General features: G+C 40.1%; 1 protein-coding gene across 3 annotated transcripts; it reads left to right on the top strand.

Annotated features, from left to right (window-relative positions):
* The first annotated feature begins 1,970 nt into the window (after window positions 1-1,970).
* Window positions 1,971-21,983, top strand: MTDH (metadherin). 3 transcript variants are annotated; one of them, XM_028736440.2, is made up of 13 exons: window positions 1,971-2,701; window positions 10,591-10,695; window positions 11,617-11,701; window positions 12,521-12,697; window positions 12,946-13,014; window positions 13,827-14,072; window positions 15,020-15,106; window positions 15,541-15,639; window positions 17,309-17,436; window positions 17,675-17,794; window positions 18,111-18,227; window positions 19,168-19,315; window positions 20,238-21,983. In XM_028736440.2, exons 1-13 carry the CDS (start codon window positions 2,258-2,260, stop codon window positions 20,306-20,308), a joined length of 1,896 nt encoding a protein of 631 aa, XP_028592273.2. In that variant the 5' UTR covers window positions 1,971-2,257; the 3' UTR covers window positions 20,309-21,983. The 3 variants fall into 3 exon arrangements, with proteins under 3 accessions (XP_028592273.2, XP_028592274.2, XP_028592272.2); XM_028736441.2 differs by having other exon boundaries at window positions 1,972-2,701; window positions 13,827-14,045; window positions 19,159-19,315; XM_028736439.2 differs by having other exon boundaries at window positions 1,974-2,701; window positions 19,159-19,315.
* The last annotated feature ends 3,191 nt before the right edge of the window (window positions 21,984-25,174 follow it).

Genomic DNA, 25,174 nt, shown 5'->3' with positions numbered 1-25,174 from the left:
TCCCTGCTCCTGCCAACCTAGCAGTTCGAAAGCATGTCAAAGTGCAAGTCGATAAATAGGTACCGCTCCAGCAAGAAGGTAAACGGCATTTCCGTACGCTGCTCTGGTTCGCCAGAAGGGGCTTAGTCATGCTGGCTACATGACCCAGAAGCTGTACGCCGGCTCCCTCGGCCAATAAAGCGAGATGAGCGCCGCAACCCCAGAGTCGGCCATGAGTGGACCTAACGGTCGGGGTCCCTTTACCTTTACCTAGAGCAGGCAGAATTTCCCCAAAGAGCAATTTGGGAAGGCATATTGTGCTGCCTCCATTGCACCCTCATTGTGCTGTCCAGCAGAGCTTTTCTGGGTAGTGTGGGGCCGTTTACAGTCTGGCCTGAATGAGGTGACAGAATCAACTCCAGGTCACTGTGACTTGTTTGAAAAGCATTTTGAGGATAAAACCGCTTGTATCCGCCAGGACCTTGACTCCACTGTTACAGCAGATGACTATTGATAGGTGTTCAAATAACTGCATAATCCTGTTATGCTGGATGAGTTTCAGTTAGCAAGGCTTCAGGATGTAGACAAGGTGCTTGGCTTGGTCAGGGTGACCACTTGCACTTTGGAACCTTGCCCCTCTTGGCTGATAAAAACTAACAGGGAGGGGACAGCTGGCTGGGCCATGGAGAGGATTAATGTCTCCTTTCCAGAGGGGGTGGAAGGAAGCAGTGGTAAAACTACAGTACTCCTCAAGAAACTCACTGCTGTAATTTAAGGCTCAGGTAGCCTCAGTGGCACAGAGGGCCTTCCATAAGCTTCAGCTGGTGGCCCAGCTGTGCCCCATCTGGACACGAATAACCTAAACATTTAGGTCTGACTTACATAAACGTGGGTTTATGTAACTGGTACCTTGGGTTACAGACTCTGCTAACCCAGAAATAGTACCTCGGGTTAAGAACTTTGCTTCAGGATGAGAACAGAAATCGTGCAGCAGTGGGGTGGCGGCAGCAGGAGGCCCCATTAGCTAAAGTGGTGCTTCAGGTTAAGAACAGTTTCAGGTTCAGAACGGACCTCCGGAACGAATTAAATTCTTAACCCAAGGTACCACTGTATTTTGTAGCCCTTGCAGAGATGTCTCTGAAAGGTTTTCACGCCTCAAGAAACGCCGCAATACATTAATTGAATTGAATGAATTGAAATACTTTATTGTCACTTGTACAACTTGTATACAGTGAGGAGCACCCACCCACCCACCCACCCACCCACACTCAGCTCTCTTGGTCTTAATTCCCCTTGTTTACTGATGCACAGAGGGGTAATTAAGAGGGGTGTCTGTTTGCCTATACTTGAAATTACTGTAACTAAAAAACAAAAACAAACCCCATTACAACCAACCTTCTTGCAAAATAGAGCTCGCAAAAGGCTGGAAAATGCCTGTAATGCAAGCAAGAGATGTTCAGTGGGGCGTATTCTCAGGCGTATGAGATGGCAGCCCTGCAGCCAATCTTAATCCTGGCTACTCAGAAGTAAATCCTATTAAATTCACTGGGTCTTACTTCTGCCTGCATGGCTGCCAGCCATACCCTTTCCCAGGATACTCCATTCCATCTACTATTATTATTATGTATTAAATTGCTTCAGAAAAAGAAGCCTCCACGCTCTCCCCCTCCCCTCGCCTCAAAGCTCTGACGGGGCAGGTCGAGGGCGGCACCGGCGGCTCCTCCCCCTCCCTCCTCCTCCCCGCCCCTCCCTCGGCGAGGAAATCACTGCCACGTCGAGATTACTTGCTTACAAGTCCCTCTCGCTGCCCAATCCCGCGCCAGGAGTGACGCCCACTTTAGGAACCGCCCACTTGCGCCGACTACGTAACAACAGTAAGGGATGGGCAGATGGGGGAAAGAAGGACCCGTCGCCAGTCGAGTGGGCGGGGCGCCGAGCGCACGTAGACGCTCAGTCGCAAGCGCGCAGGCGCAAGCGGCGCTTCCCAGCCAACGGCTCCTTGAGCTCCACGTGACCCCTTTCCGTCACCGCCGCCCCGTGCGCGCTCGCCCGCCCGAACGCTGCGGCCGCCGACGTTCGGCGGCGGAGGGGTGACGTTGCGCTCTTGGGCCGAATCAAGTCAGTCAGCGGCGCAACCGCCGCCTCTCTCGCTCCTCCGGCTCGGGTCGGCGGTGGCGGCGGGAGACCCGAAGGGCTTTCGGCTTCTCCTCGGAGGGTGAGCGATGCGCTCGGCGTGAGGCGAGTTTCTGCTCTTGTCGCGGCCCCCGCTGCTCCAGCCATGGCTTCGCCGAGCTGGCAAGAGGCTGTGGCCCAGCAGGCCGAGGAGGTGTCGGCCCGGCTTCGGGATGCGCTGTCGGCCGGCGTGGGCCTGCTCCGCACCGAGCTGGGCCTGGAGCTGCCGCCGGGCCTGGAGCCGCAGCGCCTGCCCACCTGGCTGGTGCTGCTCTCCACGTCCGTCCTGGCGCTGCTGCTCCTGCTGGCGCTGCTGTGGGCCGCGGCCTGCGCCCGGGCGGGGGATGCTCGCAGGAAGAACCGCCTCAGGAGAACCGCCGAGGAGGACGACGAAGAGGACGAGGAAGAAGTGGCGGCGACGCGGGGCCTGACAGCAGCAACAGCAGGAGGAGGCCCTCCTCACAAGGGGGTCCCTGGGACGATGCTCCTGCTGAAGGGAGACGAGCAGAAGAAGAGGAATAAAAAGAGGCCGCTGGAGAAAACGGGCAGGGTGAGTGGAAACACGGTGGGAAAAGAGAACATTTGCATGAGTGGCTATTGGTGGAATAGAGGGAGTTTCAATGTCTTGACCCAACACCATAAGAAAACTGTAGCGCTTCTGCTGCTGCTTCACACATTCTGCATATCACAACGGTGTTCGTGTATGTGTTTAATTGAAAGCGCTAGTGCCTGCACCTGATGTTGCATTTCTAAATATGTTCTTTTTTTCTCCTCATTCCCCCCCCCATTTCTTTTTTCCTGCTTTTCCAAGTACTGTCTGAAGCAGAGAACTGCAGCTGCAGTTTTACATGAATTTTGCGCCTTGAAGTTTTTCTTATCAAGGATGTAATGTCTGCAAGCACCTGTGAGCGTGAACAGTCAATTTACAGGTTCTAGCTGACAGCAAGACAGTTTGCACCAGCTCTCTTCTTACCAGTGAACTTATACGTACTGCAGCATGGGTGATTTTCTCATTTGAGGATCCATGTGACTTCCCCTACACACAGTGTGTTGAATAGTTGACCTTTAGGACTTCAGCATAAAACTTTCTAACTTTATCTCATTTAGTGTAGATAAGTCTGTTAATAATAATATGTTTTAATCCTAGGTATACATTGGACTCAGCCTTGATCAACCTGGTAGAATGGGTTGTATAGTCACTCTTTTATTCACACAGCTCTCATGGTCACAGTAGTTAAAAAGTGGCTATTCTCCCTCTTTGAGTGGTCTGTTAGTAGACGGACAAGGAAGATTATTCTGGATTTGGAGACTGAATATTAAAAAGCAAATTAACATGGAAGTGAACAGGCCTGGAAATTTCCTGCCCTTGGTGCTTTCTAGAAAGAAGTGACATCTAAGCATTTACGGTTGTTTTCAGACATGTGCAAAACGCTTGTCTAAAAGTTTGATACTAGCTCCTATAAATCTGAGGGTTTCTGTTCAATAGCATCCTATATCCTAGATTGTGTTGAATCTAATTCTTTTTTGTTGTTGAGAGGTACAATTTTAGGCAAGATAAATAGTAATACTGCATAAACTTGAAATCAACTGAAGCCTCTGTGTGTGGTACATTGGCAATGTTTTAAGATGGTATTGACAGTTTTCAATGGGCTAAAATGGTGTTCATGTTAAACTTGTTGCTGTTGACAGATCTAATAAACAGGGCAAGATAACCAGTGTTGAAATATGGCACCCAAATTTCTCTCCACTTTTAAAGTGTGGTAGTGATGGATTCTTTAAAGCAGTGCATTGAATTGCTAATGAGGGGGGAAGCCAGTCCAGCAAAATTTGTGGGGCTGGTGGTTTGAGGAACAATTAGCGTAAAAACAGGTGAATTCCGTGTTCTTGAGAACTATCTGATGGAACAGCACTTTAGCAGCTTTAGGGTGTTCCTGATTCCATCTTCGTCTTGATGCTCAGGTGAAATCTGACAGGGTCCATCCTTTTCAGATTTTTCCCCCTTCTGGAGACCTAGCTTGTGACTGGTAACTCCACACACTGCAATATGCCTTACGCAGTGCTGTCTTTAAACTGTTTTGTGCCTTCAGAGCCGTAAACTGCCCAGAATACCTTGGACCATCTTATTATCTTTCCTATGGGTTTGATTGTAACTAGACCTCTGTGAACAGAAAAACTCCTTCCACTCATGGAGCAGAAGGAACTGGAATCCAGTTTTTGCCAATCACTCCTTCGCCACTTACACTGCCCCACCCTCATGCAGGTTTTCAAGGGACTGCAATCTCACGAAGGCTAAAATGTAGTAGGGCCAGTTTTGAAACGATAATTTCGAAAGATGGTTAGAGCTTTGTGGCAAATAGTATTTTATTTTATCAAGTTCTCCCCATAATTCCTATGCAGGTAGATTGGGATAGTTTTAAAACTTTGTCAGATGGGTGTTCTCACCCTCAAGAAACCCAGAACCCGCTCTCGGTTCTCCTGCCCACACATATAATTATAAGTCACTATGACAATCTGATCACTCAATTCTCTGGAATCCATTGTCAGCCTCTGATACTGCTGGTCAGTCTGCATGCACATGTACACAGTCTACTGTTAATTCAGGCAGGTCCTTTACTCGTTTAGGAGTTCCCATTGAAAATAATGTGGTGGGGCATCCAGACTAAACAATCTTCCATTCAGACAGCTTTGATTGTAATTTGCAATACCTTACCAATTAGAACTCTTCTGGGCACAGTCATTTGCATATAAGAGAGCATTCCTCACTGAAGCCCACCACCAGTCATATCTTTGCTGTGAAGTTTCAATTTCCTTCAGTGCCTGTGTGGTGCTAACTGGCTCCTGACTGTCACTTACTTCAAGCTAGAGTGTTGTGTGCTGTTGAAAGAGAGCTACTCAAGAGTTCAGCAGACCCCAGACTGGAAGGAATGAAGCAGCAGCAGGTATCCAAGCAAGGGAAAAATTCCTTCTTCATTCTTGCTTTTACAGTCCTTCTCGAGGGAAAAGTTATAGGAGAAAAGGCTTCCCCTCCACTGTAGCTGTCCCTGCCTTTTATTCTTTTTCAAACTCTAGGAAGGGAAAGTCTTTTTCCTCGTTTTATAAAAACACCCCTTTTCAATGAAGAATTAAAGAATGGCTGGTTTGCTGCTGTAGCTGTGTACATTTTACTGAGAGAAGAAAAAAAGTTTTTGCAACTATTTTAGAGGTGTGCTTTCCCTGCTCTCCCTCAGTTATTTCCTTGGACATATTGACAGCAGAAACCTCTAGTCGTTCAATGCATAGCACATGAGGTTGAGAAGCACGAGTGGGTAGATGCCCTCATTTACCTTTTGAATATCTGGCCAAAAAAAAACAATGCATCTGTTTTGGTAATTTCATTTATTAGTTAACCCGTAACCAAGGTTCACTGGGCAACAAACAAATTAATATTAAAAATCCAATAAAACAACCATATAATATCAGAGAGCCACATCATTCTCATGACATGGCCAAAAGAAGGAGCTCCTAGGACTTGCACACACACTGCAAAACGCCACAGCAGCAGAAAGGAATCAGACATACCTTGGAGTATTTGTCTCTCTCTTGCACCAGCCTCAACACCCAGTTATAGTTGCCAATAACATAAGGGCTGCTGAAGGAATCCTAGCTGCTTGGAACAACAGGAGGCAGGATTCCAGGTTATCATCCCACACGAAAGCAAGGGGAGGAGCTTTAGACATCCAAGCACACCTCAGTCAATCAACATGTGTAATGCAAGAACCAATACTTAGGCTTCTGCATGGGCCAACACCCCTGCTATTTTGCTTGACAGGCTGACCCTGCTTAGCATCCCAACATGCCTCTTTGTCCCTGTCCTGCCCTAACCATAAAGTGTGCTTGATTAGTAGACTGTGGAGGAGCCATTGCCTCAAAGCCTGTCAAGTTCCCTGAGGCCAGCTGAAGCCAGATTATTTTAGGGTTGAGGAGAAGATCCATATCTACTATTTCCCAACAACAAATAAGCAATGTGTGTGGCAAAGTCATAGGCTTTTGTTGATTAGCCTCCATGGTGGAGAAGATTTTGAAAGGGAAAGTTTGAAGTATTTAAAATGATACAATAATCATTAAAGTGACAGGCTAAACAGCTGTCGTTTAAACTAGTTTCCAACTACCAGAGATTCCCCTTGTGCTAAATCCTATAGCTCTTTAGCCATCAGATCTCAAGTATGGGATGACTTTGTAACTCCAGTCAGGCCCTCTCCTGCATTCGAGCTCCCCTAACTTCTGCCACATGCCATGGCCACTTTTGTATCAGCAGCACAGCCTTGGTTCTCCCTAAGTCTTTTGTGAAATTTTGCCCCACCCTATGCATTGCATGGGACGCGGGTGGCGCTGTGGGTTAAACCTCAGCGCCTAGGACTTGCCGATCGTCAGGTCAGCGGTTCGAATCCCCGCGGCAGGGTGCACTCCCGTTGCTCGGTCCCAGCGCCTGCCAACCTAGCAGTTCGAAAGCACCCCTGGGTGCAAGTAGATAAATAGGGACCGCTTACTAGCGGGAAGGTAAACGGCGTTTCCGTGTGCTGCGCTGGCTCGCCAGATGCAGCTTGTCACGCTGGCCACGTGACCCAGAAGTGTCTTCGGACAGCACTGGCCCCCGGCCTCTTAAGCGAGATGGGCGCGCAACCCCAGAGTCGGACACGACTGGCTCGTACGGGCAGGGGTACCTTTACCTTTATGCATTGCATAGATTACCCTTGGAACCCTTTCCAAGTTCCAACTGTACAATTCTGTGATTATGCTTCAGATTTTAGCATCGTTTGCTGCAGGACAGGCATGTGACTATGACAGGAGATGTTAATCCCATACTGTATAATGTGATTGCTTTATGCTGTGGTGTAGGCAAGAATTGGGCTGCCATAGTCGGATCGCTTGATGTTTCTCCTCTCCCTACTGCTGTAGTGCTTTGTGCAAGAGAGAAGATCAAGTTTTCAAAGCCTGGTTGTTGAGCCATGTTCTTTTTTGGTATTTTTGACTATCTTAGCTGAGAGATTTCATCACTTTCCATAGGGTTATTTGTTTCAGTTGCTATTACCAGCTTCTGGACAGAGAAGCAGAAAATCTTCTAAACTTGAACTAAACTATGTGTTTTGCTTAAGAAATCGTGTCAAGGCTGCTGGGAGTATATCATAATATGTATAAAGGTTAGATTCTTTACCCCATTTCAATCAAGGATTGGATGTAATTGTAGAAGGGAGTATTCTGCAACTGTTGCCTTTTCCAGCCGCTCATGTTGTAAAATGAGAATTTGACACGAACTCAAACTACTGTAGTTATATTTAGAAATTGGTTTCATGACAGTGCTAACTTCGGGCTCCTATGTTTGAAAATAAAGCATTTATAATAAAGTTTTAGGCATGTCTCAAATATTTTCAAGGTTTTTTTGTAGGAAACACTAGAACTTTTTTCCTGTAAAGATGAAAGTCACTTTACTGTTCTGGATTTTAAATATAACCTTATCCAACTTTTACTCTTAAAGTTGTAATATTTGATGAATAAAAACTATGCCATCCAAGTGGCTCCAGGGCATGTCAAATAATGCACATTAGCTATTAAAGTGTTTATTTTAAAGTTCTTTTTTTTGTAAATTTGTAAAATGTTGCTCCAAAATCCTCTAACTGGAGATATCTTACTAGTGAGCTTCATCTTTGTTTTGTTGTGAATTGTGACTGTGTGTCAGATACAGAAAGTAGGCATTAATTTAAGGAGATGTATCTCAAAATATCGGATTTTTGCAGTAATCCTGTAGTGATGTCTGCCTGGAAAATACACTAATTTTTCACATAGGGAATTGAAGGCAAAATACATAGGCCTGATTCAAATGTCACATTCTGAACCTCCAAACCATGGTTTGGATAATAGGAAATGAACTTGAGTGCAATCTACCTTTTTGATAGCTATCTTTCTTCATCTGAACTAAGCCATTATAATGTCTTCTCTTAATCCTAGAGCTCTCTGCTCTGAGGCAGAAGAGTAGGTGCTATTTCACATTCTTTCAACTTTCAATTTTTGAGCAGTTTCTTTGGGGTTCTAAAGCAGGATGGGGAACTACTGGTCCGTGGGTCAGAATTGGCCCATGGTACACATGCAGTCCCATTTGGCCCACAGCCTCTTTTCTTCTTTGGCCTCCATTTAAGCCAGCTTAATTATGATAAAAGTGGAGTTGCCAAAGAAGCAGGGCACATGAAGTATTTTGGGGGTTGTCAGTGTGAAGGGAGTGCAGAGGTCAAGTTTCTCAAAAGGCTTCAATGAAAGGCTTAAGCACCACCTGCATGTTTTTCCATTGAAATCAGTGAGATTCACTGGATCATACCCATTGTTATTGCAGAGACTAATTTTAGTTGTAGATGAGATGATGCCTCAGATTCTTAACTCAACATTCTTATTTTGCTTCTATTCTGCCTTTGGTTCATGTAATTGAAGGCAGTATACCTCTAGGTTTCCAGTGAGTCTTCCCTCCCAACTCCTTGAGCAGAAAGACCTCCTTAGCTTTGGTACTGTAATATCACTGTTCTTTAACTGCATAATATTTAGGATAGGATTTGCTTTTGTGGCCTTGGACTACATGCAATTGAAAGAAACCTCAATGTTATTTGAGGCTTGGAAATTAAGCAGTGCCACTCATTTAACTTTTTCCACTTTTTGTGGATAAGTGAGACTTACTGTTAATACGCATTTTATTTTAAAATCAGATATCTGTATCGTTAATAAATAAATCATCTTAAATAGTAATATATACATTTATATGCCCCATTGGTAAGAATACTGAGAAGACAATTTAGCTCTTAATTATAATAAGATTAAGGGGGAAAGGTAGAAATAAGCAAGATTCAAATTAGAGTAGAATAAAAAAAAATTCCTTCTTTGTTAAATTTGACATCTATTTCAAATTTCATAAACTTGAGAAAGGGTTATAACTAACCCAATAGCTGCTTGCTATTCCAAAATTCTATGAATTGTACCTAATCCTATTCAGATCTGATTACCTTTTTCCCTTGGTAAACTCAAATAGACAAGTAATTTTACTCGAACAGCTATTCCCCATAATTTGATATACCATTCCTTCAAACTAGGAATTTCTCCTTCCACCATACTTGGCATATAGAATCTGTGCTGCCACTATTGTATGACATGACAAATTTCCCCCCTCCATGGGTACTTTCCAAATATGGAAGCAAAATTATTTGGCGGTCCTTCCAAAGCATATATTTCAAAGTAGAACTTACATCGGGTATTATTTCTTGCCAATATTCTTAGCTTCAAGGTTCTCCCACCAACAGTGTATAAAATTGACTCTAGTTGAACCGCAATTCCAACTACTATAATTACTGGTATTAAATGGGTTAAATACCATAATATCCAGAGTTTTTCTGCATTATATATTAAAGTTAACGAAGCAGTATGATTGTATTTTTTCCCCAGATATACTTCCAGTTTTCAGTTGGAATAGAGATCCCTATCATTATTCCTATCACCTGTATCCATTTTGAAAACATAGTCCACCAGGCAGTTTTACCCCATATGTTTAATAATTCAGTTAATCGTTTAGATGTCTCACATTGTCATAGCCAATTTATTAGAAAATTTCTAATTTGGAAATATTCAAATAGAGCAAGTTCTGTATTTTTTATGCATTCTTGCATCTCATCCTGAGATTTTACTTGATTATAAACAATCCAATCTTTGAATTTCTCAAAGCCTTTTCTCTGCCAATTTGTAAATTGGCTTATGCTTTCATTTTTATTAAGCTGTGGGTGGAATAGCACTGAAGTGTTTGGAGATACCAATGAACACAGTTTGTTTATAAATTGAGCCCATATTTTCAGTAATACTGGGGAAATACTATTAGCTCCCTTTTCTGTCTTTGCTTTCCATTCATAACAGTGCATTTGGTGGAATTTTAACAAAACCTTGGGCAGTATTCAACAAACTCATCTCATCAGGACAAGGATTTACACTTGCACAATGGATTTTCCCTCTCTTCTCCTCCATTCATGCCCTGTGCCCTCCCCAGATCTGTGCTGGGGAGCCCCTAGAACAGATTGCAGGGGCAGGAGAGGGGGATTCCTGTTTCAAAAGCAAAAATCCTTGCATTAACCAGTTGCGTTACTCAGCACTACTTCAGATACAACCCTTTGTTGTGACTCTATTATGTAACCGTGACCCAGTCAGCAATTCATATTAAACCACTTTCTTGGTCATATTAAATTGTAGTGAATAGTTGTTAAGTGAAAGTTTTAAGATTCTGTTCTAAACTAGAAGTGAGCAAACAAGTAGTGGGTAGGTAAGTATGTCACATTGGCAGACTTCGGTCGAATTAAACATTTAGACTGAAAAACAGTGAAATACAATGTGTAGTTATGTGAACTCTGTCTAAAATTAATGTGACAATTTTCTGATTTCTAGCTTAATGGTCAACCTGCTCATGAAGTGTCTGAAGAGGAAGTAATACAGACAGTTCGAAGAGACAACCTTAAACAGCAGTCAGAGGCAGAAAAGAAAGCTGAAAAGGTTGGTTATTTGTAAGTGATGGAAAACTGTAGATAATATATATAAGTTGATAGTGTCTAAAGCAAATTTCAGGCAAAGGCTCTACTATTTTGACTAGTGTTGGTAACCAGCCAAAAATCTGTATTTGCCACCAGCAAATAGTCTTGTTGCACCATCCAATCTTTACAATCACATTGAGCTTTGTGCCTCTGAGATCTAGTCTGACTAGAAGCAAGTCCTGACTTCCATGCTTGGAGAAGGGTACATACTTCCTTGACCTTATACCAATTTCAGGAAAGCTTATAAAGCAACTCAGTGTAGCATCAGAAGAAATACCTGCCCTCCCAACTCTACCAAAGTATAGGAATTATTACTAGATTAAAAAGAGAAGCAGCCCATTTCTCAACCTCTGGTTCATATCTTAATTTCTTGTGTTTGACATAAAGTCTACATTGTGACTACATTGTTTTTATACGGGAATACATTTTTTAAAAAATAGCTCCCATGTGCAACCTCAGTATTTGACAATACTGTCAACCATAATCATTGGTATGCTTATTGTTAACAATAGACTCTTTCAGTACAATCATAAATTTGTCTAATTAGAATAGAGATGCACCAAGTTCAATGGGGCTACTAGAAAAGGGGGACTACCCAGGTAAATGGGTTTAGGATAGTAGCCATAATTTGTACGATGTTTTATAAAATACATCTCTGGTTAAGTAATACATTTTAATCAATGTTGGCTTTTGTAAAGCTCAAGTTTTTAAAACCTATACTTTTGCTTTGGGGCATTTTTAGATTCCTTATGAAATGCCTGTACTGCAGTGTGAAGCAGTGCATTTCAAAAAGATTACTACTAAATGTAACATGACTGTGCAACTTCAGGTATTTTGATAGCTTAAATTAATATTGATAGAAAATACTTGCTTTTTATTTTAGTCAAAGAAGAATAAGAAGAAACCAAAGGGAGATGCTAAAACAGTTCAGGACCAGTCACGTGTTGATAGAAAGGAAGTTGATGAAGGTACTGAAAAGCATGTATGGTTTTTTAAAAAAAATAATCCTTGTGCTCCTTCAGGAGGAAGGGCAAGTTAAAAATTTAATAATGGTGCTATTAATAAAAACATTTTAAGAAATTTGTGGTTCATTCTATTACGGTCTTTAAAATGAAACCTGTTTTTAATCTGTTAATAGGTTTGAGCTCTTTGCCTTTATGGGTCAATTTATCCATATGGAGCAGCAAGCTGCCAGTTCATGTGATTGTAGAATATAATTGTGTTATGATTGCTGCCTAAATTACAGGTTTTATCAAATAATCTGAGGTGTCAGACTTGAACTGGCATTGTATTTTCAGTGTTGGGAAGGAGCAAACATTTCAGAATGTGTTTTGGGGTTTGGGTGTGATAACTGCACTTGAGTTGAAGGAAATTCAATAAAAGCAACTTGGGTGTAACTATTAGAATGATTTTCCTCCATAGCTATTAAAAAAAAAATGCCCACAAGATTTCAGGACAGCCAGAGTTTGCACCTGCAATGATGACATTTGAAAGTGGGGAAAGAACCGTTTGAGAGAGCATCAAGCTGTATAACTGTATATGGAAGTGAAGCTGGATATTGAGGGACTTTCAATATGTATTTAGCAAACAGGGACCTGTGGTAGGCAATAAAAAATATGGGTAAGTGGTCTTTCAGATCAGTTTGTCTGCCATTTGGTGACTCCCTCATTGAGCAACTTCTGACAAGCTTTTGAGGAACACCCAACATTCACTGAAATACAGTTTGAAAACCACTGAGATAGGTTACTTCCTCTGTTTTAACTAATGGCTTTTTATACCTCTTTCAGGCGCTTGGGAAACAAAAATCAGTAACAGAGAGAAACGGCAGCAGCGTAAACGTGACAAGGTACTGACCGATTCTGGGCCAGAATCAAATCTACCAGCTATGGAAAATTCAGTTACAATCTCCACTGAACAGCTAACATCTGCAACATCCCTTTCAGTTGGTACCAGAAAAAGCAAAGGTAGATATGTGACTCTTGTTCTAGTTTTGTTTTTCACTTCTCGTCTTAGGGGGCAGGGCAGCAACACTTAAAGAACAAGAGAAGAATACAGATTACACACTAATAATTGAAACTCTGCTCTGTTGATTTAATTAACGCTTTTAAAAGGTGTTAACTAAAAAAATGGAGCCTAGGATTGCCTATCCATCAGCATAAATAAAAGGATTATAGTAGGATATTTAGTCACTAATGTAGCTTTTCTTAATCAGGTGATCCTGTTCTGAATGCTCAAGTTAGTAATCCTAAATCTGGAAAAGGAGAAATTACACTTCAGCAAGGTAAGGACTGTTTACTGCATATAATAACCTAATTGGAGTTGTGGTACTGCTTAGAATTTTGTGCACTGGTTCACACGGAGCTTTTGCATAGTTATGTGGGGTGTAATGTATTGCATAATTACTATACAGTTTTTCCCCCTAACTTAAGTTGTGTAGTTTCAGCTTCTTTCTTTTTTATAATTCTGCTGTCAGTTACTTTTTACTAACCTGCATTATTAGTAAAAACCATTAATTTCTCTTAACATAGATGAAGAGAATTGACGTTGGTAATAATAGGAATATGTTGTTGTGATTGTGTTAATTGTGAGGCTTTCAGCCTGATCTTGCATCCATTTGCTCAAAATTAAATACAACTGAGTTTTATGACACACATTGTCAAGTGTTCACAATACGATTAGTACAGATAGGGAGAAGTGGTTTTTTGTAGATCTAGTGAAGGCTGAATTTCACCCATTTTTATATAGTTACTGCCCTCTGGATAGTTATGGCAAAAACACTTCTTTCTACCCTTCCTTTCCCCATCTGATAGTGACTGCAACTATGAACAGAGAAACACATGAGTGGTATTGGTATTCAGTTAGGCTAGCCAGCTTTTCCTGAGGAAGAAGTGAAGAAAAAGAAAAGGGCTGGATTAGAAATGAGATAAGAGCAGAATAACAACAACAAAAAGTTCAATGGAAATGTTAATGTAATCTTGGTATTTTTATGAGCTTCCCTTGGCAGAATATGACTTTTATTTTTTTTTAATCAGGTACATTCATGGTATCAACTAAAACACATGTTACAATTAAGTATATGTTTGTGTTAAAAAGCTCCTTCAGGACTGAGTGAAGGCCCCACAGTAAATGGAGGCAACTGGAACGAAAAGCCTGTAAAGCTTTCTCCTCAGATTGGTGCAAGTGAGGAGAAGTGGAGTTCAGTATCATCTTCTGGTAGCAAAAGGAAGAATGAGACATCAGCTTGGGGAAAAGATGCTGGAGATCATGGAAATGGGAAGGACTGGGGAGTTTCCCTGGTGGGCAGAACCTGGGGTGAGCGCACTTTGTTCCCTGGTATTGGTAAGTGCTTGTTTCTCTAAGAACAAAAACTGTCTTTAAGAAATGGCATTATGTATCTTTAATGTCCCGCCCAACATACTTCTTTCAGCTCTCATTGTAGAAAAATTATTTGAGTAATGATTAGGAAGCTTTAGCCTTTCCTTTTATATGCTGTGGTTAAGGTACGAAGAGCTACTTGTGGCCTATGTGGAGATTAGCACCACATGGATAGCATTTTAACTTCTTAGCAGCAGATATCCATGCAGGGTATCATTGGAACCCTACTCATCCTTCTCTCAGTCAGCTTGGACTTTAAGAAAAAATCTGTATAAATAATCAGCTTCATTCAGCTTCTTGGGAAAGGGCAGAAGTGTAAAAATGTGTAGACAGGGTTGAAAATACTTTTTAATTTAAAGTTTGAAGGATTTCTGTTTCTGTGTATTTCTCTTTTCCCTAACTTGAATCTGAAAGCTCAAAAGCAAGAGTTAAAATTCAATCCAAATTGTTACTAATAAAATTAAGAGCATATCTGAAAGAAGAATCATCATGTTTTGCTATTACCTGTTGAAGATAAAACTTGTAAGATGTAATTATCCACAGCTTACAGTAATACTTGTTTGAAGCACAGCTCCAGGTAGCTGATTGATCCCTAATTCATTGTTTTGGGGGTTATAAAGGCATAAGGCTTAGAAGAAGAATGATCTTGCAGTCTTTGAATAAGGTGAATTAGAACTATGACACTTGTGAAATTCAGGCCATTAGCTTATTTTACTTGTTACAATGAAATGAAACATGGTGGAGTCAAATCCTTGGCTACAATGTTACAAGCTGTTGTATTTGTACAATGAATCTGGAATATTTTGTTCCCTAAAATCATTGGAAAAAGCTAGTCTTGTAAGAGGCTTGTCTTAAGAATGTGTGCCTAATTTTCAGTAGCAAAAATAGGTTATTTTGTATTTTTTCAACAGCCTGGTCTGGAGTGGATGGAAGGATTAATCCTCCTGAACAGAGTTCTACTTCATTCACTTCATTGGGGCTAAATCCTCCAGTTTCTGGTAATATTTTAAAATTGCTCTACAGATGAACTACATGCTTAAGTTATACTCTTCGGAAAACCTCTGGTCATCTATGTTAATTGAAAGAGTTGTTGCATATAAGTTTGGAAAAACTTACGTATAAAATGCATATGGTAGTTAATAGGCTGGTTTTCAGAAATGTCAACTATCATTATTGGCTTAGCAGATGCTACTAAAATACTTCATTCTCTGGATTTTCAGAATAGGGTAGGATGTTTGATCGTATGTAAATCAGCTTTTCTCTTTGGGTTTAATCGGTAATATCAGGGACAGCAAAGAAACAAGCTATTCCATTGCATGTAGAATTCTTAAAATACTAGGCCCTTTTCCATTTGAAATATCTTAATATGTAGTAACATGCCTATCAGTTCATAAAGCTTATTCTATGTGTGTGTGTGTTGTCTTCTTTTCAGGAGCCAGCAGTGAATCTGTTCCTCAACCTACTACTACAGACTTCCAATGGGATTTAAATCGTAATCAGGCGCATATTGATGATGAATGGTCTGGGTTAAGTAAGTTATTTTTTAAAAACCTTGTACGACTTACACTAGAAAGATTTACATTCATATTCATATTCCTATTCATCCATGTGTCCTCTGCAAATGGGACCAGGTGTTTATCCACATGCTTTTAATAATGAAGTGTGGTTTTGCTATCCCCAAACCTAAGAAATATATTGTGACATGCATTTTGGGGAGCAGAGTCCGAATTTATTCAATGCATGAGGTGCCTACTTAGTGGGTAAGTTGAAGTGCACCCAAGAGGGAGGGAAATGCTTTTTAAAAATAAAACAAGGGCCAAAAGGCTAAACTATGCAAGTGGCTCTCACCCATGAAAGCTTGCACTACAATAAATTAGTCCTGCAAACTATTAATTGTCTCTGCTAACATCTGCATGGCTCCCTCCATGGGGTTCATTTAACTATGTTATCTCAGTGGTAGAGATCTTTTGAGACATTTGTGCAAGCAAAATGACTTACCGGTATATTTTAAATAGACCATCTTTCAGATCAGATTGCAATTTTGCTTCTAAATAGTGTAGATTTTTGTGCCCTGACAAAGCATGATTGATAGACAAAGCTAGTTTCCATTGGTGTTCCCTTGCTTAGAAATGGCCATCTTCCTCCATGTATAGGTGTATATAGAAAGAAGTACTTTAGCCTATTGGACTAGACAACTGATTCTTCAGGCAATTGTCTAGCATCCATTCCAGCGAACGTCCGTGGCAAACCCAGAAGTACCAGGACAGGTTACTTCCAGGTTTGCCGCTCGCACATGCGCAGAAGTGCAAACCGCTCTGTGTGCGTGCTCAGACGCGGCGCTTTGCCCTGCATCCGTTTCGGCTAGCTGCCGAGGCTCTGGAATGGATCCCGGTCGCAAAACAAGGTATGACTGTATTTGGAGGGAGGGCTGATAGTCCCTAGCTCTATAGGGGTCAGAGGCAATCTTAGTGGAGCAAAACTCCTACTGGCTACCTGCTGTACAGTGGTACCTCGGGTTACAGACGTTTCAGGTTACAGACTCCACTAACCCAGAAATAGTGCCTCGGGTTAAGAACTTTGCTTCAGGATGAGAACAGAAGTCGGGCGGTGGTAGCAGGAAGAGGCCCCATTAGCTAAAGTGGTACCTCAGGTTAAGAACAGTTTCAGGTTAAGAACAGACCTCCAGAACGAATTAAGTTCTTAACCCAAGGTACCACTGTAAGTGCAAATGTCTCCCATTGGGAACAGAAACACAGTCAGTTAACCAGTGACCTTGTCACTGTCTGGAATTACCCATCTTGCATTCTACAGGAACCAGGCAGATGATGCTATTGGTTCTGGAAGAATAGTCCCGGTTGGCACAACTGCCTTTAAAAATCTAGCTTTTGCTTTTTAATAGTTGCTGCTACTTTGATTTATGTGTGTTTAAAAATGGTAATTGTAGTAATTTTAAAGGTAACTTCATTGTTTCACAGCAACTGATATTTTTCAAAATATCAAGTTTAATAGTTATGCTAAAGTATGTTTTCTGTAGTAATATAGCAAATATTTTTTAAGAAAATACTTGACTGATATTTGACCAATAATACTTGAGGAATAAAGCAAAGTTATGCACTCTAAAAATTGACATAATTAGTGTGTGATTTGAGTCACATGACTTTTACTATACTACTTGAAACTTGTTCCTTCATTATTCACAGACGGCCTATCTTCTGCTGATCCCAGTTCTGACTGGAATGCCCCTGCAGAGGAATGGGGAAACTGGATAGAAGAAGAAAAGACTCACTGCATTCCACAGCTTGAGGAAGCGCTATCTGAGGCACAAAAGGTATTTATGAGATCTGTTGGAATTAGTCTGATCCTAAAAATGCTTCTTAGTTTTTAGAAAAGGTGGACTAATACCATAGACAACTGCTGCTTTCTTGCCATTTTTCTGTGCGTTTAATATGCATCCTGATTCTCTGTGTTAAAAACATAACTGAAATGGGTTGGAAAACAGACATAGTTTAATTTCATGGTTATGTAGAGAAGCAGCTTATTCTAATGAAACATTCTCTGTTCTTTAGGCTTCAGATGATGAGAAAGAAAAGGCAGAACCAGCTCTGCAAAGTACTGCAAGTGGTAAATCAAAGAAGAAGAAAAAGAAAAAGAAGAAGCAGGGAGAAGAGGCTAGCTCTCCTGTACAGGTGAGGCAGAATATTATTATTGCTATTATTATAGATAGATATGTTTATACTCTGTCTTTTTACCTGACGGTGGTTCTGACCAATAGAAAAAAACTGCTAGAACGTAATGAAATTGAAATATTTCCCTATTTATTACTATCATGAAATGCTTTATCAATCTTAAACCGAGAGGAGAAACTGATTTTAGATTACAAAATTAGGTATTTAAATTCTGGTTCATTACACTGATTTGATCTTGCAGCAGAATTGATTTTACAGGATTAGAAAGAGTGGTTCAAGTTCCTCAGTATCCTTTGTGTTTCTTTTTTCTTGGTAGGATGCTGATGACCTGGAAAGACATGCTGGAGAAGAATTTCCAGAAGATACCTCAAAAGTTCATCAAGAGGAGATAGCTTTCTCTTTAAAGACCATCAGCACTAGTGAACAAGCTAAGGTATAGATAAATATATCTAGGTGCTCATCAGGCATACTTTCAATACTTACAATCAACAAAAAAGCACCCATATTTTTGAGAGTCTAAAGGCTGAGGTATAATTTAACTTTATAAACAAAAAAGTATTGTTCCATTTCTCAGGGCCCTTCTACACATGAGCTCCTTAGACCACAGCATGCCATAAACACAGATCATGTATACAGCAGGAAGAAGTATACATATGCAGAGACATCTGTTTGGCCTCTGTGGGAAAGGAGTTTGGGATTCACCTAACAATCCCTGTCAGGGGAAACCCTGAACAAGGACTTTTGCTTGTGCAGTGGGGCTTTCCCTCCTCCTCCCACCCCCCAGCCACCAAAATAGACTCCCAAGAGGGTAAGGAGAATCCCCAAAAGACTTTGTGGGGGAAGGAGACGGGGGGAATCAGACCATCTGGCAAGTTGCAATGTTTGCGCAGATGGATTGTACGTCATAGTGCAGCATAAAATTCTGCCCATAATCTTTGGACTAGATGGGCCTTTGGTCCGACCCAGAGGGCTGGTCTTACGTTCTTACATTACTTACTTTGCCATTCTTCCCGAACGAATATCCTTGCATATGTTACAAGTTCTGCAGAAATCCTAGAGCTGAATCTCAATGTCGGGCATCTTCAGTGACCTTTTTTTTAAAAAAAAAAATTAACAAGACCCAGCTCTTTAAATATTTTTCTGGCCATTATCCAAGGAAATTTACACTAGTTAGGTCACAGTTGCAATTTGTTAGTTTTACACTATTTTGTCTGGAAATGATAGCTTCTCATTCTCCTGTTTTGTCACTTAGTCCAAATGAAACATTAAAAATGCACTCAAATGTCTCGACATCCTCTGTTATAAACAGTAATAATTAAATGTTGCCAAAAAGTCTGTATTCTAATCTGCAGTTTTTATTTTAGCCTGAGGAGATGCCCTCATTTGCTGTTTCTACTGAGCCATCTGTAACTGTATCAGAGAGTGAATCTGACAAGATAACTTCCCAAGTGCCACAGATGCTACCGGAGACAGAAGTTCCTATTTCTAATGTTAAGCAAAACAGTGTGCCTCCGCCACAGAGTAAGTAATTTCTTCCTCCAGGTGCCTGCTAGACTCAGTGGGAAGTACTCTATTTTCATTCAACCAAATGGTGGTTGTATCAAAACAACCAAGCAGATCTTTTTGCAGATTATGCTTATCCCTCATAGGCATGATTCTGAACATTCAGCATCCATCAGTCCTGTTTTTGAAACCAGTGGGGTTTGTATGCACTATGAAAATGTGTTATTTACAGATTTATGTGTTTGAGCTGTCAGGAGGCTGGGAAATTGAGGGTCTTCGTTTCTTGATTATTTTCCTGCACCAGTATGTCACAAAATGAAATTGGCATGTGACACTTTGCCTGTAACAAACCACATTTGTGAATGGAAATTGACTTCCCATCTGAACAGTCAGCGTAGACAGAACTGGGCTAAATGAACCAATGGCTTGACCCAGTGTAAGATCATTTCCTGCGTTTATGTAGGAAAATCATACCATATTGAATGTCACCGCATCAAAAGTCATACCAAGACAGTTCTCAAGCCATGACATTACCTAGATCAGCCATAGGCAAACTCGGCCCTCCAGATGTTTTGGGACTACAACTCCCATCATTCCTAGCTAACAGGACCAGTGGTCAGGGGTGATGGGAGTCATAGTTCCAAAACATCTGGAGGGCCGAGTTTTCCTATGCCTGACCTAGATGTAGAGATAAAGATGTTGCCTTAGTGGAATTTCTAATTTTTGCATTTCCTTACCTGAGTAACTCAGTAGAATGAAATGTATGATGTAGAATGAAATGTATGATGAAGAGGTTAAAACAGTTATGATTAAAGCAAGATTTTTGTTATAATATACAATTAGAGGCATGGGAACTTAATAAATATTATTCAAAAAATGTATGAATGAACTGTACATAAATATAATTGACAGTAAATATTCTTTATTCTTAAACTTGTAGCCAAGTCTGAAGAGAGCTGGGAGTCTCCCAAACAAATTAAAAAGAAGAAAAAGGCCAGAAGGGAAACGTGAATTTTCTGAGATGGACGTGTGTTGCAGAAACACTTGTCGTGAAGATTATGCTGTTTATGCAATAATTTGTGAACCTGTACAGAATTTTATATAAATTTCAACAGATTTTTTTAAAAACAAACTGCTTTGAACACAACCATCTTTAAGAACAGGAACAGAAGGAAAATAAGTTGGTGACATAATTTAACAGGAAATATGACAATACTGGAAGACACATTGAAGAGTCTGTTTCAACATATGGGGAAAGTAATTATAAAAAACAACTTGTCTTTACAACAGTGCCCTGTTTACAACAGATTATCTCTATTTTACGTCCATTGGAGAAAAAGGATTGGTCTTAAAATTTCCTAAATCATCTGTAAAACAGTGTCACTCTGAGTAGTGTCCATTCTGAATTTCTTAATGCCTAAATCAAAGAACTCTGGTTAAATCTGCCATATATTTCTAATACTTAATGGAATGTGCTGATTATAAAGTTAATTATAAGTACAGAGAGCCTGGAGTCATAAATGCTTGCTCTTGAATAGTCCCCCTGACTTAAAGGAAATATTTCAAAATAAGTGGAAAAATTATGACTAGAACCATTCAGTAAAGTCATTTCTGTAGCATAAGAAATGTGGTTAAGAATGCAAAACTTGCAGAAACTGTTATGAATTAAGAAACTGAGAAAATTGGTCAAAACTTGAGCATGGTTCATGAAGTTGCTTCTGATTAGTCTTCTACTTGAATTACTCAAATAATATATTTTAAAGAAGGGGCTGTATGCTCCAAATCAGTCGTGTTTTATTCCTTTTTAAGGTAATAGGTTAGTTGTTGCCCTTAAAATTTTATTCACATTAATTTTGAAGTTGTATTTCATGTCTCTTCCATGTCCCATTTTTATTTTTATTAAATGTAATTTTAAAGAAAACTTCCATAAACTCTTCAGAGATGTGGTTGAGAATGAAAGAGGGAAATAATGGCTTCAGACAGCTTTAATTGATCTTGAGACCACCTGTATCAGGAAGTGCTTTTTTACTGCCTTAACCTATGTAGAATCTGCATCTAGAGTTCTTAAATGGGATTAGTGTGTTTTGTATTTTTTTAAAAATCATGCAAATATAGCAATTGTAAAACCAACTTTCCTCTTGGAATTATTGATTAAAATGGGAGTTGAGCTGCATCATTTCAGGCACTGTGTAATTACATCACATCCAGCAGGCAGGTATCTATCTATGAATAGTGCATGCTCAGCCATGTACACTGTATATAGCCTTTACAAAATGTTTGTGTGTGTTTTAAAGGACCATAATTAACATAACTTGGTGAGCATCTATTAAAGAAAAGCAATGATTATTTGATGTGATTGGCTTAGGTTTTTCATGTGGCAGAGAAATTGTAACAGCTGTAACCGATGGTACTTACTGACTCTCCCATAATGTTTCATTGTCTAAATCAGAAAATTTGGTAAAAATTTAACTTGCAATGCAAGAACAATTAAAGCAACAAACTGGATTTAGTTGTATTGAAGACAAGCCTTATTAATTGATAGTGTTCCTAATAAACGAATACTAATGTCCACAGGTATTAATTCCTGTTACAGGAACATGGCAGATGTTTACATGTTCAAATGTTTTGTTTAATTCAGTGACATTTCTAAATCAATTTTGTTAAAATAAATTGAGCAAAGTGATAAGATTGTGTTATTTAGTAGTATATAGTACATAGACTGTCTTATTGAGAAGACACAAGTGTCCATGAAATTACCGAATGTTGAAATTGGATTTTCAACTATGATTTTTAAAAGAATGTTGAACATGTGAAATCATGTATGTTGTAAATTCCATTCTTCATCAACACCTACAGAGAGTTCAACCAATTTCATGCACTGACAGTATTAAAAAAAAGTTACAGCCCCTCTCCACACATGATCAAATGTCAGTTTATGTGAAAGGTAGAGAAATGGTAACCGCTATTCATGAAATGTGGTGGGCAATGCCTTTGCTTATGTGATTGGCCTAAGTAAGTGTCCATATATTATGTAGAGTCATTAAATCATGTTGGCTAATTCACAAGAGTTCATTCACCACCATCCCTCCTATTTAAGGAGAATTGTTGAATGGGAAGGGTTTATATACATATCTGCTTGCAGGTCAAATGCAAAGTCAGAGGCATTTTAATGTGTTTTGACAGTAAAGCTGCTTGTGTGAGCTTCTCACAAATCAGTGTGACCCAGCTACTAAATGATAGTGTAACGGTATTCTCTAGCATCACAACTTCGGTCACAACCAGCCACTTTCAATTCTAAACCTGCTGTTGAGCAATATCATGGCATCCTTGCAAAGAACCCTTGTGCTCAGTCAGCTGTGGACAGTTGCCCTACGAACTTAAGAATTCTTAAGAATTAATTGGGTTGTCTCTTTGGTGTTACTTTGAACACCAACTGCTGCTTGCAGACTCTGCCCCAAAGTACAGTATTTGTGTTTTTGGAAATCGGATTGAAACTTGTAAAATTTGAAAGTTCTCAATACCTGCTTTTCTCAGTTGTCAGTACTGGAACACTTAACCTCTGCAGAGGACTGTAACCTAAAATGTCCTGTTTACATCCATTCCAGTCCTAAAAGTGTTTTTCAACTGACATGGGTTTCTAACAGCAGCCTTCAGCTTTACTCAAGGGTGATGTCTCTGTGGATTTCCTATCCTCCACCTTTGGAATCCTAAACTGGAACTATAGGCTTTCCCTCAAATTTTGGCATTGTGCTCCAACTACAGCTGAAATCAGTTATCTATGGGGATTGTAGATATTTCCCAGTTTCTGGAGCAATGCATTCTTGAAGTTCTTGAAAAGCACAAGACTTGAGTCAATAAAACCTAAATGTTCCTGCCTGAATGTCAGCAAGGCAGCAAAATTTAGCAACCAGAAAATGTAAAGACGGGAATTTTCTACTTTGCGCAATTGGCAATGACCTTTTCCCCCTCAAAACAAAGTTGTATTAATATGGAATGTACACTTTACTTATATTGACTAACTGTAGCCTTCATGGCCAACTGCGTCCAGATAACCTTTTATGGGGCAAACACAAGCAAAGCAGCTAACATATTCTCATTAGTAAATGCATGGAATGTTTTTCAAAGATTCATGTGGGTTTTGTAACTTTTGAAATTGTTTGTATGCACAACTTTACAAAAAAAAATGTGATATGTGATTGGGTAGTCATTGCATGCTTTACTCTTGACTTTTCGTTTGGTTTTCTTGGGGAAAGTGTATAGAATTCATACATGTTTGTTACAAAGTTGGCTCAAGGTGGATGAAAACTTTGTTTTTTAAAAAAACAAAAAAATTACAGTAGACAGACATTATTTAACTATTTGCTAAAGAATGTTATACATTAAAATTAATTTTCAAAACTGTTCACAGAAATACCTTTTTAGTGTTGCTGTTTGCCATTTTGGTAACACTATATTCCTCTGCTTTTTCTATTGAATTTAATGGGGCTTACTCCCAGGTAAGTGGGGTTAGGATTGCAGCCTTAATTTTGTAGTCTTCATATCTTTCAGACCCAGAGCTTAACACCAACCTGCATTATAGGACCTATGTTTTAATTGATCATTACTAATTTTTGTCTTTGTTCTCCTTTACTTAAAACAAAACCTCAAACAAGAATTGGGGGTTGGCGGCCATTGTGACTATTGATCCAGCCCATTTGATTTAGGGCCTCAATCCAGTTCTGTGGAATAATTTGAAAATATATTTTAAAGCACTTTCGTATGTGGAATCAGAAGACTGCTGTCAGTGTGATTCCCTACTTCAGTTGCTATAGACATGTATATCCTATAATGTGGCAAAAAAAAACCCCACAAGAAATTGCAGGCAGGAACAGGAAATAGGTGCCAATCACAAACTTTTAGAAGTCAGTATCACATCTTCAGTGATAACTTTGCAAGGCTGTGACGAAGGCATTTCAAGTCCCTAGATAGCACAGAGTTCGTCTAGGACCTTGGTTGGAAAGATGTTATTGCATGTTGCAGAAATCTCTGAATACGGTGCCAGTTTTGTAAATAAGTATAGCTGTGGTTGCATGTTGGAAACACTTCATTTAAAAAGCTGTGTGTTTTCTTTAACTTGGAACAAACACAGCTGGCATGACTGCAGTGCATTTGTTTGATTCTCCATCAGGGGAGGGACTTCATCCTCTGGTAACAAATCTGTTACAGTAAGAGAGAAGATTTTAAGCTGGGTGCACACAGCTGCCCAAGGTTGCAGAGAGATAACTGAGTGGAAGAAGACTGGCGAAACGCTGGAGGATATGGAGGAGCAGATCTCCTCCCCTCCCAGTTCAAACTCACTAAAACCATATTGTTGCTAAATAGCTTGAATGCTTGTGAAGTCCTTGAAATATGTCTACTGTTAAGTACACAGCGGTATTTAAGCATCTAAATGAAAGTGCAATACCCTCAAACCCAAAGCACAACATTTAAGAAAGTGACTTGTGGAGACAGATAGCTTTCCTTGGCTGCATATGCAAACTGCAAAAACAAAACAATCTCTAAATACAAGCCCAATAATATTGTCAATGTTAAGAGAGTTCCTAGGGGGTATGCGAATCCCACATATTTGACCTAGAACTAGGCTGTTTACTTACGTATCAATCTACATCCTTCCACCCATCAGTCCCAGGTACAATTGTCCTTAGAGTAGCCTTTGCCCACCTGGTGCCCTCTGAATGCTGGATGACTCCCATTGCAGTCTGACAACATCCTGAGCACACTGGGTTGGGGAAGTCTGCTTTAATGTTAAGATGTACCATTAAAGTCCAACATTTGCGATAAGAATGGTAGCCTACAAGTGAGAAGGGAATTTGTTTCTGTTTCAGCTGTGTTGGTTTT

This window comes from Podarcis muralis, chromosome 8, assembly GCF_964188315.1.
Source record: "Podarcis muralis chromosome 8, rPodMur119.hap1.1, whole genome shotgun sequence".
NCBI classification, from domain to species: domain Eukaryota; kingdom Metazoa; phylum Chordata; class Lepidosauria; order Squamata; family Lacertidae; genus Podarcis; species Podarcis muralis.
This window is presented reverse-complemented; position numbering and strand designations above follow the sequence as displayed.